Source organism: Lutra lutra, chromosome 11 (assembly GCF_902655055.1).
Source record: "Lutra lutra chromosome 11, mLutLut1.2, whole genome shotgun sequence".
Taxonomy (NCBI): domain Eukaryota; kingdom Metazoa; phylum Chordata; class Mammalia; order Carnivora; family Mustelidae; genus Lutra; species Lutra lutra.
The window spans coordinates 70819202-70840286 of NC_062288.1; the positions used below are offsets into that span (position 1 = coordinate 70819202).

Here is a 21085-nt window from a genome sequence, read left to right on the forward strand (position 1 = left end):
TGTGGGTAGTCAGGCAAGAGTTTGATCTACTGTGAGGGAAGGGACAAAGGAGTAACAGGAGACCCCCCCCCCCCGCCACCCCCCAACCAAACTACTTCTCCATAGACCTGAAGCTCACTTAACACTCAGTGTGTATTAACTAGTTTTTCCCCTCTTGGAGGGAAATAACCTGGGACTGTTGCCTGTTCGCAAGGAAGTTATACTTAGATATGTGTGTATAGACCTGTGTGTACGTTTATCAGAATGAGAAAACTCACACAACTGACAGAACAGGAACCTGTAAGCTGGTAAAACTTGCAGAGTCCTTTCAGAATCCTGTCTAAAAATTTTTGCTGTGGGCTGCTTCCTGCTCCCACTGAGGAACAAAGAGGAGGAGCCTAAGCTCTAAACCTATTGCAAATGACTTCACCAATGGGATTAAAAAGTGTTGGTGTTCCTGCCAATCACTTCTGCTCAGGGAGGAGTTTCATATGGATCCAGAAACTCCTCCCCTTCACTTCCTGCTACCTGGCCCCCTACTCCTTTAAGTAGACACCTGGTTGCAAACACTGTATGGGCTTCCCAAAGAGTTCTAGATCCTAATCAGCAATAGAAAGGAGGGGAAAAAAATCAGCCAGGGAACATGAAACCAGTGTGGTGGTATCAGAATATTTTAGGATACAGTTTTTTCAGTCTCTTAAAAGTGTACCACAGTCATATATGTACGTAGTTCCACAAAGCCACTGTGAAAGGAGTCACCTAGGATATTTCAGTTTCCAGCCATTTTTACTCCCCAAAGACAATTGTTTCAATTTGAAAAGTTATTTCTTAATGTTTGCCCTAATATCTCTAAACAAAAAAGTATCTTACATTGCTATCTTTTGTCTGCCTTTAGATTTTAAGCATTTTCTATTTCAGGGATCAAGGGCAGGCTGCCCAAAATGTGCTACTTTGGCATATTGATTACCTCAAATAAAACTTATTTAAGAGACAGTCTATGTAAGAAGGCCATTCAGACCCTCCTCTGTTCCCCCAAAAGCCACAAATAAATCTCCCCTGTGAAAGATACCCTTCCTGTATCAGGAGGTAGAGAGACATCCTTATCACCAAAGATAGGAAATTTGGAGCCAAGAAGGCTGTATAAACAACCCTTGTTCCTTTTTGCTAGTTTCCTACCCCAGCCTAAATTCTGTTTAGAATTCCTTACCAATCGAAGGTCCCAAAGTTGTTTTGTTTGTCCTGTCAGTTCCTCATGGATTTATTATCTCTTTGTCTAAAACGTATAAAGGCTTTGGTCCTTGTTTGGTCTCAATTGCATTAATTGGGCCTCCATGGCTCATGTAATAAAACTTTGGTTTATTTTCTCCTGTTAATCTATCTCCTATAAATTTAATTCTTAGCCCAGCTAGAAGAACCCTGGACCAACAAAAATTTCTTCCTCCCCTTCACCTGACACAGTCAGCAGGATAAACTTCCACTGGACATTGGCTCTGAAGATTCTGCAGCTTTGAGCTCTGGGGACTATGACATAAAACTAGAAAGTAAGGCTTCTTCTGTCAGCCTCCTGACACCTCTGTGGAGTCAGGTGGGGCAAGAGGGGTGAGATTTTTGTTGTCTCTAAGCTTAGGAGATAAAGTACTGGAACTAGTTCCTTGGGCTTAAGGACTCTTGGTAAAAATTTGGTAGAGTACTCTTGGGTTACTGATCCATTTCCTCTCAGAGATGGTCTTTGTTTTTATTTTTTTTTTGGCCTGTCTTTTATGCCATTCACCCTTAAAACAAAAACAAAACAAAACCCACCATAGGGCAGAAGGCAGCACGGGCCCTGTAAGCTGACTGTTCAGACTGGCTTCACAGACAGGCGAATCCAGTGATTCTGATCAGACCAGCGCTATTTAGACAAACTTTGTGGTGGGTTATGTGCATCAGAGGTAAAGGCTATTGCTATGGGACATGTTGGAAGGAAAAGCCACGGAGTTGTGGGCACAAGTCAAGCACTAAAAGCTGTTAGAGCATTTACCACTGAACCCAAAGACTCCCGTGTTAGGATGAGTTGGTCACAGAATGCATTAGATTGGCACCAGGTCACCGGAAACCTCAAAAAACAAGTTCTGTGCAATGAAATACACCAAAAAGCACACAATCTCCAGCCCTGTGGCACATCCGTATTAGCATGGCTCCAAGAGAGCCAAGGCTGAGCTAAAGTTGTTAATGTTGCATAAGAAAAATCAGATGGGAGTTTTTCTTTTCATCTCGTCCTATGTCAAAGAGCTTGACTTTGTGAGCAGTGAGAACATTCCCTGTCGTCTTCACCACTGGGGAGCGTGCCCTTGTCGGGATGCACCTTGGTGGCCAGTCAACTAGAATGGGAATCTGAGACATATATTGTTTGTTTTTTTAAAAGATTTCATTTATTTATTTGACAGAGAACACAAGTAGGCAGAGAGGCAGGCAGAGAGAGGAAGGGAAGCAGGCTCCCTGCCAAGCAGAGAGCCCAATGCAGGGTCTATTCCAGAACCCCGGGATCAGGACCCAAGCCGAAGGCAGAAGCTTTAATCCACTGAGCCACCCAGGCATCCTTGGGACATGTACTGTTAAGCAGCACTCTTTTTGTCCAGACCTGCCAGTGCTCAGGAAGCTGTCATAAGAGGTCCCAGCCCACAAGGGACCTTTGTTGTCTCAACCTTTGTTGCTTGTTAGTGCTGGCAAGTCCCTTTCCAGCAGTGCCTGCCTGGAGGTGTGTGTCTGCCATTTGTGGGAGACTGGAGGTACTGTATATTCATTCTTACCACCTGCACAGCGATGGTCTTTGCTCTCTTAAGGTATTTTTGGGAGTAAACTCCTGGATCATAGATAAAATGACTTTTTGCATCTTACGTAGACTTAATTCTTAGCCCAGCTAGGAGAACAGAGGCTTGGACTAAGGAAGATTTCTTCCTCCTCTTCACTATTGACATCCCTTTATAGAAGACGAGAACTTACTGTATTCTCTGCGCATACAAATTCCTTCTTTACCCTCATCCTTCCAGTCTAATTATATTATAATTTGGGATTAGATCAATATGTTTTACTTTTCCATGACTATGTAAATATTATATGTAGCTGACCCACACAGTATACTATAATTACATTTACTTTTACAAAATATTTTTGTTCTCTGGAGTTAACTTTTTTTCCCCCCACTTGCATAGCTTTCTAGAGCCCATCTCCTCTATGCCTCAACATTCTTACAAAGTCAGAACTGATTCTTAAGTTCATTTGAACTTAACACACAGACTTTTTATCAGCTTTATCTTCCTGCGGACCCTTCACTCAGCTGACTGTGGCGTTTACTACAGCTGTTTAGGTCACTGTCCTCACAGCTCATTTTTTTATTTCTTCACTGATTGCGAATGACAGGGAAAAAACTCTGGATAAGTGAGGTTGTACTTGTGTTCAAAATGCTAAGGATTTTCCTAGCAATCTCTTCTCTGGGATGAAGTATTTTCAGTAGGTGCCGTCAAAGTCTCAACATTAGCTTGTTACTTTTCTGTCTTCTCATCTCTCTTTTTCATTTCCTTTGTAAGGATATCAATTTCCTTAGCAAAAGATTGTGTGAAAGACTTATTAACATTTTCTCAAATTTTGGGTAAGGCAGCAATATTTTCTTCCCACATAGCACAAAATACTGCATCAACAGCCAATCTTGGAAAGATATTGCTGGTGCCATTAAAATTGGTAGAACACTTTGGGGAATAAATTTGCCAATATGCAAAAGAATGATAAAAATCATCATTTCTCTGCCTTTGCAATTTCAGTGTAGGAATACATTGTCAGGAAATAATCCAAACACGGAAAAAGCTGTGTGTAAGAAGAGTCAAAGTGGAGTTATTTATAGGAGCCACTGCTTGGAAACAATATAATGTCAATTAATAGGGGAATGGCCCAAGAATTATTATACTTTGCCTTTACATATATATTATATGCAAATACATACTACATATAAAGACAAAATAAGGATATTTTGTCCAGGTTTACTGTGATTATAACTGAGTAAAACCTATACGTTGAGAACTGAAACTACGTACCTCATACAGCTGCTGTCCGCGTGAGCAGGACTCCATATTCCAACGCTTATTAGTGTAAGCGTACCACAAATCTCTTGGCGAGGCAAATAACTTTATTGTTCATAATAGGAACTTCTCAACAGATCAACTTCTCAACAGATCCTATCATCAGATCCTATCATCCTATCATCAGTACAAAGCATCAACTGAAAGTTAATGTCCTAAGACTTCATGAACCCCTCAACCCAAAATTCTCGCCTTGCTGTTTCCATCAAATCTGAACAATTATATCATGATGTTTACCCATTTTTAAACAATGCCCACTCATTGAAAGTTCCACCTTAAACAAAATTCTAACATTTCCCTGAAGTCTGATCTTGCCCTTCTCTCTGTGACACAACCCAAAGCTCTATTGAGCTGTGATGCCCTCACTAGTGGCAAGGCGCCAGCCCTGCATTAGCAACAGGTTATGATGGTGATACTTGGGCAGCCACACTCAACAACGTAGAACTATGCACTAAATATATGTAGAAAGAAATGGAAAAGGATGTGTAAAATAATAATTGTGTCAGGGGATTGGAATTTGGCCAATTTTTGGATTCTCTTTCAGGTATTCTTGGTAATGAGGGCAAGGCTTATTTCAATCAAGAACTAAGAATTCATTTTGGTACAGCCACATTTTAATATGTAAAGATCAAAGAAAGGCAAAGCTGTGCAACTTGTTATTCTCTTCCGTTGTGTTTTGTAGAACGATCAATAACAATCCTGAGAGAAGACTACTTAGGTAGGAAGGAGAGCTATTCATATTGTAATTATGCTTGTAGAATCGAAACACTTATGGGCTGTTGTAATGAGAATGATCCAAAAATGCTCTAAAATCACTTAGTTAATGTCGAGAAACAATCAGGAGGACATTGACTATGGCCTTTAAATGGGTTTTGGTATTTAATGGGTTGGAGGCTTTAGACAATGGCTCGCTTAGCATTGAGTTCCATAAATGTTGTAAACCTAGCACAGCATAGACACATATCACAAAATTAAACACCAGCTTCTATTAACAGAAATCTTGTAGTCAATGGGTTTTCCAGTGTTTGTCAAATACATTTCCCATCTTTTCATGAAAATTGGGGAGAAAAGCTGGCCTGTGGATAGAGTTTGTCAGAGCTAACAAAGGCAGTTATTCCTTTGTACGCCTAGCAGTTACCTGTCTTGTGTCAAGTACTCCACTGTAAACAAACGTAGATGGTTTTATTTTTTTTTCTGGACAGAGCACGCACATGCATGCACACACACACACACACACACACACACACACACACACACACACAGAGCACCAGCATGTGCGTGGGGGAGTGAGGCCGGGTGGGGAGGGGCGGAGGGTAAGGGAGAGAGAGAGAGAATCCCAGGCAGGATCCGCACCCAGCCCAGAGCCCAAGGGTGGGGGTAAGGGAGCTGGACCTCAGGACCCCAAGATCATGACCAGAGCAGAAACCAAGAGTTGGAAGTTCAACTGACTGAGACACCCAGGCACCCTGATGGTTTGACTTCTAAAAAATGGCTCTCCTTAGGTTAATTAAGTCTAGTATCCAGGTAAATCACTTCTCTGTTGGTTACTACCAATACCATTACCTTTTCAACTTTTTTTCTCCAAGGTATAAATAAGTTTTGCCTGGCGACGTGTGTCAGCCAAGGCAAGACAACACCAAAACAGGATCTATCAATCAAAGAGTCCAACAACATCAGTCACCACGATCCGACCAAGAGATTTACGCAGCTTCTGTTGCAGGTCAAGACACGTTGACAACAGGAATAAAGACAGTTATGTTAAGATTAATCAGGTAATTTTATTAAATATTTACCATTCAGCAGCAACCGACATGAACATCTGAGCTAACAGAATCTTTTGAAATGTTCTGCTATATAGCTGCTTCAGAAATACACACATGATAAATTGAACTGTTCATTGCCAAAAAACTTCTTTAAAAAATGGCTTCAAGAGCAAATAACACTGATTTACACAGTGCCCAAGCACTAGTCAACAATCTATTAAATTACAAAGGAAAAGGAAATCAAAGAAGCTTTGTTACCTTATGCATGTCAACTTATTTAAATGGAAGGCTTTACTTTAAAGCAACAGGAATATGGAGCTTCTTATGTGTGTGTATATATTTTTAAGAATGTGATTACAAACACAAAGTGTTATCATCAAAAGCAAAAGCTAGTCCAGAAATTCCCGACTGCAAAACTTGCAAGATACAAAGCTAAAATTCATGTTCCTTTTCTCAATAATGAATACTTCTACTAAACATAAATATTTTAACATATATTAATTTTTCTGACATTCATTCAAAACTGTAAAGTCAATATGGCAGAATTATTGTTAAAAGCACATATGTACAAATATTCTTTTTCCATACATAAAGTATTTGGCATAATTATAACAATCATACTGCATCCACAACTGTTTGCTTTTATTTGTACTTTTTTTTTTTACACATAATGGTATCTCTTATTAAAATTAACTAGTTATGTACAAAAATACTTGAACATTTATCATAGAAAACCTCTATAACCAGCCTCAACAGCATATACCTGCTGAATGGTTTCATTAAGAGAATATAAAAAAGTGGTCACTGCCTTCCAGGTAAGCTATCAACAAAAACAAACACGGTTAAACTAAAATGAGCTTCCCAACAAAAGAGGGAAAATATTTAACGGTATGATTTAAAATACAGTTCATATTTATTGTCAATTGAGTGTTATAAACAGTCAATAAAAGAAAAAAACAAAAATACAAAATACATTACTACATACAAGGTGCTTTTTTCACACTCCTGCAACTGTGGCTTTAGCATCCCTACCTAGATCTGAGATGCTGCGCAGCAATACTCAAGCCAGAGGGGTCTACAGCCTTCTCACCCTTCAAAAAACAGGATCCGCCAAGAAGACAAGCTCTGGTAGGAGCTTGGAGAGTTGTGAAGAATATTCTATTTGGCGCAGGATTGAAAGTTAATGCCCTTACCTTTTGAAAGTCCTTTTGCCATTTAATCATGCTAATATATTTTCTCCAAGGTTTTTTCTCTTCATTTACGCTATTGATTTAATACTGTCCTGTATTGATTCCTGAATTCTTGTTAATGGGACACATTAATTTGTGCCTATTTAACACGTGAACATCTGCTCTTCTTCAATGACAAATGCTGCAGAGGAAACTATCAAGTACGGAAGCACAAGATTCAAGTAAACACTTCTCCTGGGGTCTTTTGCTTAATCTAGCGGATTGGAACTCTGAAAGTAAATTGCACCTTGAAAAGAAATACAGTAGATGCCGTGATGTCAGGATACTAAAGGATTTACCAACCGATTCACAAAGGTAAAATTTTAAGACAGTAGATGGTGGTCAGATGTCAAAAGCAACCTTAAAGAGTTACTTTGTTTCGGGAACAAAATAACTTGCTGCCCTAGTCCTTGCAACCCCTTAAGTATATTGTCTGAGTAGCCTGCTTTAACTTGTAACTCTGTTGGTGTGCACTGATCAGTCTGTCCACGGAAAGAGCCAGAAATCTCCCCTTATGTACAGAAGTCTTCTAAAGCAAGGATCATTGTGTTAAGATGTGCATTGACTTTAGTAAGCTTTCTCGGAGTATCAAGTATTCAGTAAAAAGTATACAACATCATCACGCGCCGTATTGTTTGACAATAGCCTATTGGTTTTAAGATGAAACTATATAAAAAAAGGTGAACATAAAAAGATACAAAAGAAGTCTTTAACGCTATTTACCACTTTCAAACGAGAGACATTGTAAGGAAAGTCAGCCATACTTCATGGAACATCTGGCGTTTGAGATCAGTAACTTTTAATATTGTGCAACATATTAATAAGCAAGTGTTAATTCCATTCATTGAAAGACAAATCTGAGTAAGTTATTAAAGTGCCTACACTAAATGTCTCCTCGTCCTACTGCCTATTCTCTTGTAAACCGCCAGGACTCCGCGTCGCCGCGGGAGACCAGCAAAGGGACTCATAACTGCGAGACCTTGCGGGGCAGGGGCCGGGGGCGCGGGCCGGGCTCAGTCCTCCGGGTCCCGTTCTCCAGGTGGCCGGGCCGCGCCGCCAGCGGCTTGGGGGGCAGTGCGGGCGGCTCGGCCGTGACCGGGATGGAGAGGCTGTGAGGTAGCGGGACGGGCCGCCGCAGAGTCCGCTCGTACACGCTATAGGGCGGCGGTGTTTTGCTCTCCTTGCGCCCCGGCTCCTCCGGCCCGCTGTAGCTCGGCCCCGGCCCTGGCGCCAACTGTTCATTCACCTGATTTTCGAAGCCTGAGGTTTCCGAGGTGCTACACCGGCTGAGCGAAGAAATCCCACTGCTGTAGCTGCCCGACAGGACCGGGGAGTTGGAGATGAGTCCTGGGGAGTGGTACTCCACCGGAGAGGGCGTGAAAGACTGCACGGAGCCCTGCTCAAAGGCGAGAGAAAAGCCGCAGGGGAGACGCGGCAGAGTCATCAACACTGTCCTGGGCTGCCCGCCAGCCTCCCGCCCTGAACCCCAGCCCTCATCCCCGGCGCTCTTAACGGGACTCTACGTGGAGACCGGGCCTTGAAGGCGGTGGGGGCGGGGGGGTAACCTTAAAAGTGAGGCCTTTCCGGTAGGCCCTTGTCTGATCTGACTGGTGTCCTTACGGGAAGAAATTTGGGTAGAGAGGCCCCAAAGGTGCAAAGACCGCGCATTAAAGCAGAGGGAGAAGGCGGCCCATCTGCAAGCCAAGGAGAGGGGCCGCGGGAGAAACCAAGTCTCCCGACACTATTGTTTTTGGATCCTGCAGCCTCCTGAACTGTGAGGAAATCCATCCCTGTTGTTGAAGCCGCCCACACTGTGGCGCTTACTTCTGGCAGCCCTGCTGTGGGACTAATGCACACAACCCAGCCTCAAATCGGAGGCCTTGTCCTCTCCGCAGCAAGACAGACCTCGGGCTTTCACCTGCTATCCCCTCCGTTCACCTTGCTGGCCATTCTACTCTTTTGGGGGCAGAAAGAAGCTAAAAGTAATCAGGAAGAAAATTCAGAGGTATATAATTAGTCCCATCATTTGAAAGATGGGGAACCCGTAGAAACAACAGAAAGCTTGGGCCTGTGCCGTTTTCCCCTTCTAGCTCAGCAGGGATGGGCAGAACTGGAGGATAGGAGCCGGGGCAGCCTGACGTGGGTGGGCCTCCTACCAAAGTCCTCTGGAGGAGGAGTGAGGCGCCCTAGGCTTGCACTTCAGTTCTCTCCTATTCCTGACTCCTGAGCTGAAGCAGCAGCACTCGGGCAGCTCTCGGGCTCCTCTCGGGCTCCTCTCGGGCTCTAGACTGAAATGGGACCTGTTTCTTCTGGCACGTTTTTAAAGAAACTGACTTGGTTACCAATTTTGTAAAATAGGAAGATTTCTCATAAGACCCCAATATTTTTGGCATTACGTAAAAAAAAAAAAAAAAAAAAAAGTAGAAGTTCTAGCAACAACGGCTTGCTTTCTCTTAATGGGGACAATCTTTTGAAACAGGAGGGGTTTTCCCCTGGAGATGGGGCATGAATTCTTCAGCTGACTTTGGTCTTCACATTGTGTTCTACCAGCCTCCTTTGTTCACATATGTTAGAGGTCTACTCTGTTGGCTACTCTGAATTTGCTAATTCCCCAACTGGTGTCCTATGGAAAAGGAGTCCTAAGTGATGCTCTGTGAGAGCAGGGTTCTACTGGGAAATGCTGCATATTGTGGGCTCCTTGAGTGCATTCAAAGCATAGTAGCATGTTAAAGTCTTACAATCAAGAAAATGAAAGGATTCCTCAGCCTAGGGTTTTCTAAACTTAGTTGACCACAGACCACTTTTTTATTTATTGTGTAATGGCCTCTAAAACTATACCCTATGGAGAGCATTTCTGAAACGCTATCCTAGACTAACTCTGCTTGGTCTCTCTTTTTAAACAAAATAATGCTGGGAGACACAAACTCATTTAGCAGGAGCCTAAAATGAAGTGTTGCCAATTAGGGGATCCAAATTCATTGCTGTTCACTGTCAAAAATCAGACTGCTAGTTTAAATAAGGCAGGTAAGCTCAGTCTTTGCCACAGGATTAACTCCATCATTTAATTGCTGAAAAAACTGAGTTAAGGCAACAAACTGCATTCTAGGCATAGCAAAGCTCATAACTTGGTAGCACTGTGCCCCCTAATGTAACACAGGAGTCATAACAGAAATATGCCATTTGTTTTCTCTCCAAACCCTGTTTGTGTAGATATGGCTGCAGAGCTACCTCTGGCCAGTAAGAACATCACCAGCTCTGCAGAGAGAGAAACCATATGCTACCTTACCAAAGGGGACTGTTTGGTAGCTGCTTGAATATTCTCATGCCTTCATTTCTTTTTACAGAATCAGTCTCGTAGACTTGCCATCTTACTACTCTACAAAATCAAGTTGGAAAATGCAGATGTTAATTGCATAGCAATATGTGGGAGCTCCTTGCGAGTAAGGCCAAATGTAAGATATGGAAACATCATGTTGCTTCCTTTCTCATCACAGCAACATGACAGTCTACGGCTGCCCAAGCTAATGCAGTCACGGGTACGTTATGATTAACAGCTGCATTGCAGAATGACCAAAAAAAAAAAAAAAACCACACACACAAAAAAACCCAACCGACCCCCTCCCAAAACCCCCAAAAAACCAAACCAGCAAATAATTTGCACTCTCCAGCAAATTTCTACATCAGAAACGTCGGCAATGCAAATGAAATCACACTTCTTTGCAATTTTCTCCATTTGGGGGCTTTTGTTTTCCAGAGTCTCAGTTTCTATCAGCAACTATCCTTAGCAACACAGATGCATTGGATCACGACCTGCCCCTGTGTGTTTTTAGAAGCTAATTTGTCTCTTTCTTTCACATTAGCAAGAAATACCTTCTCAACAAAAAGGACACGGAGCATGTAAATCCTCACTCAGATTCAAAATCATTCTTTTGACACCCACTTCAACCCCATATTTGCCTCTGGTGCGGCGGCTCTGAACACCAGTGTCTGTAGGTATTGACAATCCCTGCAGCCAGTCCCTGATTCAATTTGGATAGAGACTAAATATTATTCTTTACCTTCATGAGGGATTTTGTATGTTTAGAGATGTTAAATAGCCTACGTTTACCTATCAATTTAAAGCTTTTCAATTTGTTTCCGAGAAATTTTACTCCTTTTACTGTCTTGTTTTTCATGATGAAGTATGTATCTCAAATGTAAATGAAAACATTCATATAAAACATGGAAGGAGAAAAAGTCGGGTTTGACTTTGTCAAACGGTTGGGACTGACAGAAGCAAAAAGGCCCAGGAGACCTTGTATTGGGTTTGATGGCTGAGTTTTAAAATTTCTTTTTCTTTCTCTTTTTTTGATGTCCCTGAAATCAAAAGGCCAGACTGAAAACATCCTAGGAAATTCAGTGGGACCATATTTCTTTCCTAATTCAGTGTATAAGGAGATTCTAGTCCATACATTTTCACTGCCACTATTTGGGGAATGAGGCCAATAACCCGAACACAGAGGGCTGCACTGATGGAGGAGGCTCCCTGACAGGAAAGCCTGTTTTCTTACCAATCTTCCTTCACCCCTTCTCTGGGTGTTCTTTGCCTGGTCTGTACCTATGAAAGCAGCTCAGTGATGAACCACAGATGAATCGTAAGGAAAGAAGGAATGTGGAGCTAGTTTCTAGCCTGAGTCTAAAATATGAGTCTGTACCTTCAACGGAGATCTCCCAGCAGGTGAGGGGGACACTGACGTTGTATGTCTTGCTGGTGAAGCTGTAAACAGAAAGAAATGCTTTGAACGGAGAAAAACCAGAAGGTTCACTAGCTGCACATGCCTTCTGTGTACAAACCCATATAGATGGTCCAGTGCCTAAAGACCTCCTAGGCAAGGGGTGGGGGGAGAGGGGAGAAACTAAATGATGCCTGTCCGAATCAGACTCCTCACCAAGACACGGGAGAATTAGTGAAAAGTCACCAGCGCATACATAATGCTATACAGAAGTGACAGGAGCTCGAACTGGTCCAATGTCCCATTTTCCAGAAGCCCAGATGCTTTTCCACTGCCTGATCTGTTTCAAAAGGTGCTTTTAGGTGTGATGTGCCAGGGAGAGGCTTTGGAAAATAGCTGCTGACTTTGAGCAGCAATGGGGACACTCATGCCACCTAGGCAGGTTAGAAGGGGTCCATGAGAATAAACTGACACCAGCCCACCGCCCTCACATCCAGTACTCCCCAAACAGAAAAGCCTTGGCCACATCCAAACAAGAAGTGAGAAGTTTTCCATTTTCCCCCTTCATGCTTGTACTCAGGTCTTCCCTTTGTCCGGGGGCAGTGGGGGGCAGGGCGGGATGGGGTGGGGGTGGTGCTCTATGGATGTCATCATTACAGCTAAGAAGTGCTGTCTATTTCTCCCCCTGGGTTTCCTAGCCCTACAGCTGGGATGCAGCCCATGATGGCCCTGCTCTGTGTGCTCAGAGGTCAGGTCCAGCCCCCTGGAACACAACCACGCACACAGAAAGCTGCCATGACACAGCCAACACGAGGAGGGTAAGTCAGATTTCCCAGTTCCACTAGAGAGGTTTCACTGAGCTCAGGGTTTGCTGCTCTGTGATCAGCTGCCCTTCTCCCAGCTGCCAAAGTGAGGTTTACAACTCAAGAAAACTAGAAAGAGGCTGGAGGAAATAAAGACAGACAGTTACAGATACCGCGACAGTGACCACAGATGATGACGTGAGGACAGACCCGGGGAGCAATCAGTGCAGAAGGGAGGGCAGCCCTTCCAGGTGAAACTGGGAGAGGTGAGGTCACCTATGTCCTAGTGCACAAGGGGGAGTGGCCCTTTGTGGCCACGTGGGGGTGTGCAGCACCTGCTACTCTCAAACACCGGTGTTAGTGTTAGCCTGTGGGTTGTGGTGGGGGCTGACAGAAGAAAATCCTGTGTGAGCGGAGAAACAGAGTGCTGACTGGGAACTGTGTTACTGCCACTGCTGTGTGTGGTCCAGGTTTACCACAGCACAGGCTCCTCTTCCTCCTGAGCCAGGCATTCCGTGACCCCACCACATGGTTCCAGAGCAGCCCTTGCAAGCCATAGTCTGTCCACAGAGCTTTTCTAGAAAGGCCTTCTTCCGCATCGGTATCCTTGCCTCCAAGTTTGACTGGGCCTAGGCTCTTACCTACCATCACTACTGTTGTTCCTCTGAAAATGCTTTTCAAATTTCTGACATGAGTGATACAACCAGTTTAAACTGGAGACTCCTTGAATATATGTACAGCATGAATAAGATAGAAATTATTTGGCTGAAGAGTCTTAACCATCTCGGGCCACAGTGGTATTTGGATGTGGGTTATCAATGAAGCCTAGTTATTTCTTGTTCTGTTGAAAAATCTTACATGCTTTTCAAAACCTGTTGGTGACTTTTAGCTTTGACAAGTATAGAACAAACTGGGTAGCACACAGTTTGTTTAAAAAAAAAAAAAAACAAAAAAAGTCAGTAAAAAAAAAAAAGAAAACAAAGATGAGATGCTAAAATACAGCAAATGGAACCTGAATGAGCAACTCTGAAAAATCTGGGAAGAAAATGTCGTATTTGCTCTTGCTTTTAGGCCAGTTGTATTTGTAAACTCCAGAACTACTCTAGATGTGTGCACATGTTGAAAAGACTCTCCCCATCACCAAGAGAGGCAGATTCAGCAGAGGAGGACTTCAAGACTGTACCATATCACGGTTACCAAGCAAATGGCTTATTCAGTTGGAAAGGGGGTCTATTATTGCTGTAAGCTCATGAAGTTTCTTAAGAATTTTCAGTGGTTCTCAAAATCTAGAAGGGTTTGGTAAAATATCAATTCTAGGACTTTACCCTGGAAATGGTGATCTTCTGATTCAGATTTTCTGATCTGATTCAGATCTCAGATCTTCTAGGTTGAGCCTGAGAATTTGCTTCTTAAACCATCACCTGAAGGGCTGCAGTACCCTGAATCAACCCCTTGAGAAATCTCACATTTTTTTAAAGTTTTATTTATTTAGGGGCACCTGTGTGGCTCAGTCATTAAGCGTCTGCCTTTGGCTCAGGTCATGATCCCAGAGTCATGGGATCGAGCCCCACATCAGACTCCCTGCTCAGCGGGAAGCCGGCTTCTCCCTCTCCCTCTCCCACTCCCCTTGCTTGTGTCCTGCTCTCGCTGTGTGTGCACATGCAAGTGAGAAGGCAAGTGTGGGGAAGGAGCACAGCGGTAGGGAAACAATCTCAGGCAATCACTGAGTGCAGAGCCCTATGTAACATGATGTGGGGCTCCATCCCACGACCCTGAGATCACGACCTGAGCTGAAATCAATAGTGGAACACTTAACGGACTGAGCCACCCAGGCACCCTGAGAAATTTCACTCACTCCTGGATACAGACCTCTCTACACAAGGGATAGCAATGGATGCGAGGTTAGTTGCTCCCCACAAGCTTAGCAAAGTTACAATTAGTTCCTATTTCGGCGCCATGTGAAACTCTGGCATCAGTCCCGAGTAAGAGTGAAGTGGCTGAATTAGCAGAGGTTGATAAGAATGAGGTGGTTCAAGCAAAGGACAGAGAAAATACTAAGGGCTAGGCAAAGCTCAGGGTACCTCCCCAAATTTTAAGGATGGTGCCTAGGAGGAGAACATCTGTCTACGGAGTTCATGAGGAATGGAGTACAGTCTGACTTAATGTAGTAAGAAATTCAGGAAAGAAGGAAAACACTGGGAATGAATTAAACTACTCAGGTTTTTACCTCAGACACCAAATGCCTACCTTTCTCTGAGGAATTCACGACAAGCTGGAGTAGTCATAAAAGTTACTTTATAAAAGTGACTGTTCAAATGCTTCAAATACCCACCAGTTTGTGTGGGTCTTGGAGGGACAGGGGGAGAGATAATTTTCCCACTATCCGACATGTTCTTGGCTTCTTTCCCACTGTCCAGGCTCCAGCTGCTAGGGGTGGGATTCACAGCTGGAAGGGAATAACACAGCTAAAAACACATGGTCCACTTTGCCCTTCGAACACTTGAGATCTTAGAAGAAAGTCGAAATTATCCAGAATGAAAAGATCAACTGGATTAAAAAAACAAAAACAAAAAAACCCCAAAACCCTCCTAAACCTTTAATTTTCTGCTTTACAGTTGTAGTTGACATTTAATTGGGTGCTAGCATGTCTGTTTATTTCCCCTCAAGCAGTCAGACAAAACTACAGATCTCCACAGGAGAACGGTGGAATCTTGCTGAGAATTACAAATGTGTTTAGATAATAGATAACAGATGGGCGGACACAGTCGCTGAAGTATTTTATGTCAGTTTTTAGTGGAAACTTCTGGACAAGTGGCACCCAAAAAGGGGGAAGACAGTAATAGGCTAATATTTTAACTACCTGGCAGGGTGAACCACACCATCCTGTTGACCAAATCTTTGGCAAAAGGACCCTTGTTCCTGAAATCAATGGATCAGACTGAAGTATGTCCTTAAAAAAAAAGTAATTTGGAATACGGACGGTATCATTCCTTTTTTTTTTTTTAATTTGTTCCATGCTTCAGTAAGATGCAGAAACATGGAACAACTCCTGTTAGAAGCAAGGGCAAGACGCACAAGATTAGAAATAACTGCTAGGAAATCAGGTTTCCAAAAGCAAGTCTTAAAAAAGATTGCTAGTGGTTTGCTCCCTGTACAGACACTGCCATCTGATGGACACAGCTGGGATTTCAACATTTTACTCGAAATCACCACATCAATTTCAGGGGATGGAATCACCACTCTTAAAAATTAATTTTTCTCAGTTCGTTTTAAATTGGCTTTGTGGTTTTCCTTGGTAGAAGGGCTGAGAAAAACGCTAAGCACTCCAGGCAAGGATTAACATTCGACATGTAACATTAAAGCAAAATTTGTGTTTTAAAATCATTTCAGCTACCATCTCCCTAGTTTCAATCTCCCAAGGAAAGTTTTAATGTTAATCTATCTGTGTCGTCCAAGGACAATACAGTTTAGCTCTTAATGAGGACAATTAAAGTGCACTTTATGGGAACATTTCATTAGCGGCTCGAGTCCTGGGCTTACACGACTGCTCTGAGTTTTGAGGCTTGACCCCGCGCGAGGCAAATGGGTGACTTGCTGCTGGCCCCCACCTGCACAGTGGAGGGGGTCACACTGAATCTGCTCTTCATCTCCTGTCACCAATGCTAATTAGCTATTAACCGCTATGCATGGGTTTCTCATTTTTTTTGTATGACCTTGAGGCAGGGCACACTCCATTATGCACTGGATTGCAATTCCTAAGTAGTAGTATAGGAGTCCCCACTAACAACGGATGAACTGGCAGAGTGAGCTCTGTAAGGGCAACAAGGGTGGGACCAGGGAGCCCTTCTGGGAAGGTGCTATTTTCACTGTGCCGAACAGGTCGCCTCCTCAGCAGCTTTGTTTCAGGGAGCATAGGCATTGCCCTTGGTGACGGGACCGCAAAAGCCATTTAACCGAGGGGTTCCTAACTTGCTCAGATTCTGCTGTTCAATTCTACAAGAAAACAGGTTTGAAAGGATGCGTCAGGAAAGACTGTCTTTCATGAGCCCCCTGAGGGCCAAATTAGTCCCCATCACTAAAGATCTGGAGATCTGCCTTCCACAAAGACACACAATAGACTGGAGAAAATGAGGACAAAACAAAGCCTTACAGTTGCCGGAAGGGGGGTGGGCAATGAAGGGGCTGGCTTTATACCCACCTTTCTCAGGTGCAGAAAGATTCGGGTCACTGCGTGGCAAGGCCCCTTCTCCAATATGATTAAACAGCAGCCTCTGCAAAAGCACAAGAGTCTGTTTTTATGGCGCACTATGCCGTGATGGGAGACCTTCTAGAAAATGAGATGATTGTCTCATAACTGAAACTTTTGGTTCAAAATAATTTTTATATGGTACATGATGAGCCTGGGAACCAAGAATTCAATTATATTTAAGGAAAAGAGGGGAGAAGAGTCTTAAGTTTAAGAAGTTTGTATTCGGGGGTGCCTGGGTGGCTCAGTCAGTTAAGTGGCTGCCTTCGGCTCAGATCATGATTCCAGGGTCCTAGGATCGAGCCCCACATCAGGCTCCCTGCTCAGCAGAGAGCCTGCTTCTCTCTCTCTCCCTCTGCCTGCTGCCCTGCTTACTTGTGCTCTCTCTCTCTCTCTCTCTCTCTCTGTCAAATAACTAAATAAATAAATAATCTTTAAAAAGAAAAAGTTTGTATTCGATTTTAAATGTAAGTGGTAAATAAGTTTTCATAATACAATGGAGGAAAAAACAGTAAGCAGCGGTTAAGCTATGGTGCTCTTTATAAATAAAACACTAGACTGGCAGTATGAAACATAAGAATTAAGAGATATTAGCTCAAAAGATCTCTAGTGAATGGACATGTGTTGAGTCCTAGGTTAAAAACACAAAATGGACAATATTCTGTGGATTTTAACCCACAAAGATGCCCGTTTTGCATGGTTCCACCTAATACATTAAAAGAAAAAGGGCAGGACCTTAAAAGTGGATGCACCATAGCAATGTGTATTATCGGGGTTTTGGCAATGACACACTGCTTCACATTTTACCAAAAGCGGAAAAGCCGGAGGCTAATCAAGGAAGCCTTTCAGAGTCCCCCATGCTGGCAACACGCGCGCTCCTGGAGCAGATGGAACAAAGTGTGAAATTTCCTTGCAACAGCAAGTGACAAAGGGAAGGAAAACTGGTGAGCTGGTTCAGCCAAACGCACTCAGAGAGAATTTCTGCGAGACAGCAGTGTTGCGCAGAGCAGGCATCCTGGGGCTTTCGGGAAGATTACACAATCAGCAAAGATAAACCAATCAAGCCACATCCCACTCGCTCTCATCCATTTCCAGATGCAGCTACAGACTTCTGCCAGGGTGGTGTAGAAAAACAGAAAAATTAGCCGGAACATAAATGAGTACTCCTAAATTATTCCCAAATCATCGGTAAAATGCAGGGCTACCCAAGAATCTCCACATTGGAAACCACCCTTCACAGCCCCTGAAGTGCCCAGAGAGCCGAGCCCTTGGCCCTGCCCTCACCTGGACTAAGAGGGATGGATGTGGGAAACAAAGGCAGAAGAAAAATTACTAAATTTCCTTGCTACCTACAGCCCATTGACACATCCTTGAAATAGGCAGAGGAACATTCCTCTAGCAACTCAACTGCCTACATGTTGACACTTTGCTAAGGACAAAAGGCAATCCTAGCCTAATCCCTCCCCCCACTCCTGGCCCCTAGGATCCTGTAAGTCTACTTTAACATATAACAATCCTTTTGGAAAATTCCTTTATCTCTAACCCCTCCCCCACAGATACATGTTGGCAATCATCCCACAAGCATATCGCCCACCGATATACATCTGAACCTCTCATGACTCAGGTTTTATTAGATGGTAAGAAATGACCTTTTCCCAACAATAGCTAGTCTCCTCAAGGTTCTGGAAACCTTGCTTCCAAATATCCCTAAGCCCCTCCCAACTTGAAAGTCTATAATGGGCCACTCATGACCCTGGGGCGCAGCTCTTTCTACCTATGTGTCCTACCCCTGTTCTTTAATAAAATCACCTTTCTGCACCAAAGATGTCTCAAAAGTTCCTTCTTGGCTATCTGCTTCGAACCCTAACATCTTTCCTACATCAGGATCACTTCAAAATCAAGTCCTGGCAGGAGCTGAGGACCATGGGCCTTTACTCCTTGAGGTAAAGGGAAAGCCTGGGCCCCCAACTGCTTTTCTCTCAACACATTAATGAATGGCAAAGGTGAACGGAAATTGTCCTTGTGCTCCTGGGTACCTCAGAAAGGAATCAAGTGAAGCTCTCTCAAACTAGGTAGTGGCCAAAAGAAAGGCTGCTGGACGGATCATGTTTCTCCAGGGTCTTTGGCTAATGGAGAAAGTTGCTTGAAATTCCTGGTACACACACGCAAACACTCACAGACACTCCAGCTCATTCACCTAATTACCCCTCGTCCTGTTTAAATAGCAGCAATGAACTAGAGGGCTAGGTCAAGGAGGGAAGAATCATTTCCCATTTTCAGCTCTGTTTGACTGCTCAGGCAACAACCTATGTATCTGTATCAGAAATATGGCTCCAACGGAAACTGTGAACAACAGGCATGGAACAGAGGTTCACTCTTCACTCAGAACGACTTGTTGTCTAACAAAGCCCATCTGGTTGCCTCTGGCAGGTACAGGGTTTTTCTGCAGAGATATGTAAGCAATTCCAGACATAGGCTTGTTTTCTAGGATCTCTGTCCCCCAAGGACTACCTGAGAAGGTTCCACAGGTGTTGGGTAGATGGCACTGCACGGTCTCTCTCTCGGGGACAGGCAAGAGTTTTCTCGGGAATGTTTGTGTTTGTCAGACAACAAGGGGGAAGCTGGGAAGAGAAGAAAAGGAAGGATCGTCAGGGTGAGGTGCTAGACCTGCCGGGGGGACAGGGCTTGTGTGCCGTGGCCACTGGCCATCCTTCAAGAACCCGAGGGCCACAGCTCCCACACGGCACCCTCAGTCAACCCCACACTCTGCCACTGACCTCTGGCGCTCGAGGGGGCAGAACTTGTCACATTAGGAGAAGCAGAGTGAGTCGAACTCAAGCTTGAGGTAGATGGACTTGGCTGCAAATACATAGGAGCTGTTATCACCCACGGCTTAGAGACTCCACATACCACCGACATATTGAAAACAAAATCCCTGCCCTTTCCTTTCAAAGGAGCCAAAAAACAAACCAGAACAAAACAAAATGAAAACGAAAAGCAAAGGGCCATTTAGAACTAGAGAAAAATCTCAGACTGATAAGGAAGCCTGTCTGAATTAATCACGAATTTGAGATTTAAAAACAAAATACTCTGAAAAAAAAAAAAATCTGAGATTTTGACTCCAGCTAAAGGAACACATTCACGTTAGTTTCCGGGACACCCTGGGACTGAGGAACAGGTAGCAGTGCCCTTGCTGACTAAGGGACACTGGAAGGACTCCCCGCCAACGCCACAGAGATAGGGGACTGCTTCTAAAGAGCAGAAGACACCTTCTTGTTTTCTTCAAAAATGTGCTCAAGGCATAAATTTGGCAATAGGTGCCATGCCCATTTTCTAAAGACAGCAGAAAGGGAAATTTTAGCTGCTTCTTACTAATCAGTGTAAATACTCTATTATTAGTAGGGTCTGAACAGAATTTTGTGTGGCAGGAGTTACCCTAACTAATGTCCTTAAAAACTATTTTGTTTCTTCAGTAAAAATCTTTTTATTATGAAAATTTTCTGACAGGAACAGAGGTAGAGGAATTTTATAATGGCCCTCTCAACCATGTACTATGAAGCAAAAAGGCCACTTCGCCAGCTAAGAGGCAGCTAGCGTGTGGTGACAGGCTCCCAGGGTCCCAAACTGAAGACGCAAACCAGAGGCAGGTTTCAATGCCAACCCTGCACAGTGTGCCTGGGCTTTCCCGTTCTTGCTCATGTCTTCTGAGAGTGGAGGAGGCAGTTTTGGGAGAAACCTCTTTGGAGGGTCCAGAGACCAACAAAGCTGTAAAAGTGTTTAAAGCTTTGTCCTTAACTCAACGTTCTTGCTCGCAGATCTGTTCATGAGCCCAGCAGACTGAACAGAAACTCTCATGATTGAGACAGAAAAGGAATACACACGACCAGACGATTAAAAAGCCAATCAAGTACCTGCATGTTAAAGACTTCATCAGAGCTTTCTGATTGCCCTGTAATATTGCTTACTTCAGCAGAAGCTTGTGAGGACAGTGAGGAGGAAGAATATCGGTTGACAGCTGGGTAACTTAATGGGCTGTTTTGGGGGAAAAAAAATGGTCATTAACTCAGTCTCTGAATTGTACTTTATCGCATGCTGGTGTGGTATAAAACCAAAGGAAAAAAAAAATATACATCCCATTTTGTTGTCTCCTGTTTGCCTCAATATAATCAAATGTTTGAGTTTACTTATTTCTCATGCTGTTGCTGTTTTACCAGGGAGAGATGTCTGCAGCTGCCTCGCGG

General features: G+C 43.6%; 1 protein-coding gene and 1 long non-coding RNA gene across 6 annotated transcripts in view; one reads left to right on the plus strand and one right to left on the minus strand.

Moving 5' to 3' along the window:
- Nucleotides 1-5849: 5849 nt before the first annotated feature.
- DOCK4 (dedicator of cytokinesis 4) overlaps nucleotides 5850-21085 on the minus strand; it is a 427767-nt gene continuing 412531 nt past the window's right edge. For 2 of the 4 annotated variants that reach the window (XM_047694527.1, XM_047694526.1), the window contains 7 exons: nucleotides 20756-20876; nucleotides 19622-19703; nucleotides 19356-19465; nucleotides 16797-16869; nucleotides 14931-15044; nucleotides 11778-11839; nucleotides 5850-8479 (listed from right to left, as the gene is read on the minus strand). In XM_047694527.1, coding sequence (XP_047550483.1) covers nucleotides 8048-8479; nucleotides 11778-11839; nucleotides 14931-15044; nucleotides 16797-16869; nucleotides 19356-19465; nucleotides 19622-19703; nucleotides 20756-20876 — 994 coding nt within the window. In that variant the 3' untranslated portion in view covers nucleotides 5850-8047. The remainder of the gene's footprint in view (nucleotides 8480-11777; nucleotides 11840-14930; nucleotides 15045-16796; nucleotides 16870-19355; nucleotides 19466-19621; nucleotides 19704-20755; nucleotides 20877-21085) is intronic. The other 2 variants (XM_047694528.1, XM_047694530.1) reach the window with 2 other exon arrangements.
- LOC125080614 (uncharacterized) lies at nucleotides 11664-20783 on the plus strand. 2 transcript variants are annotated; one of them, XR_007121429.1, is made up of 3 exons: nucleotides 11664-11800; nucleotides 12494-12613; nucleotides 20660-20783. It is a non-coding gene; the product is annotated as an uncharacterized LOC125080614 (long non-coding RNA). The 2 variants fall into 2 exon arrangements; XR_007121428.1 differs by lacking the exon at nucleotides 20660-20783 and adding an exon at nucleotides 17658-18397.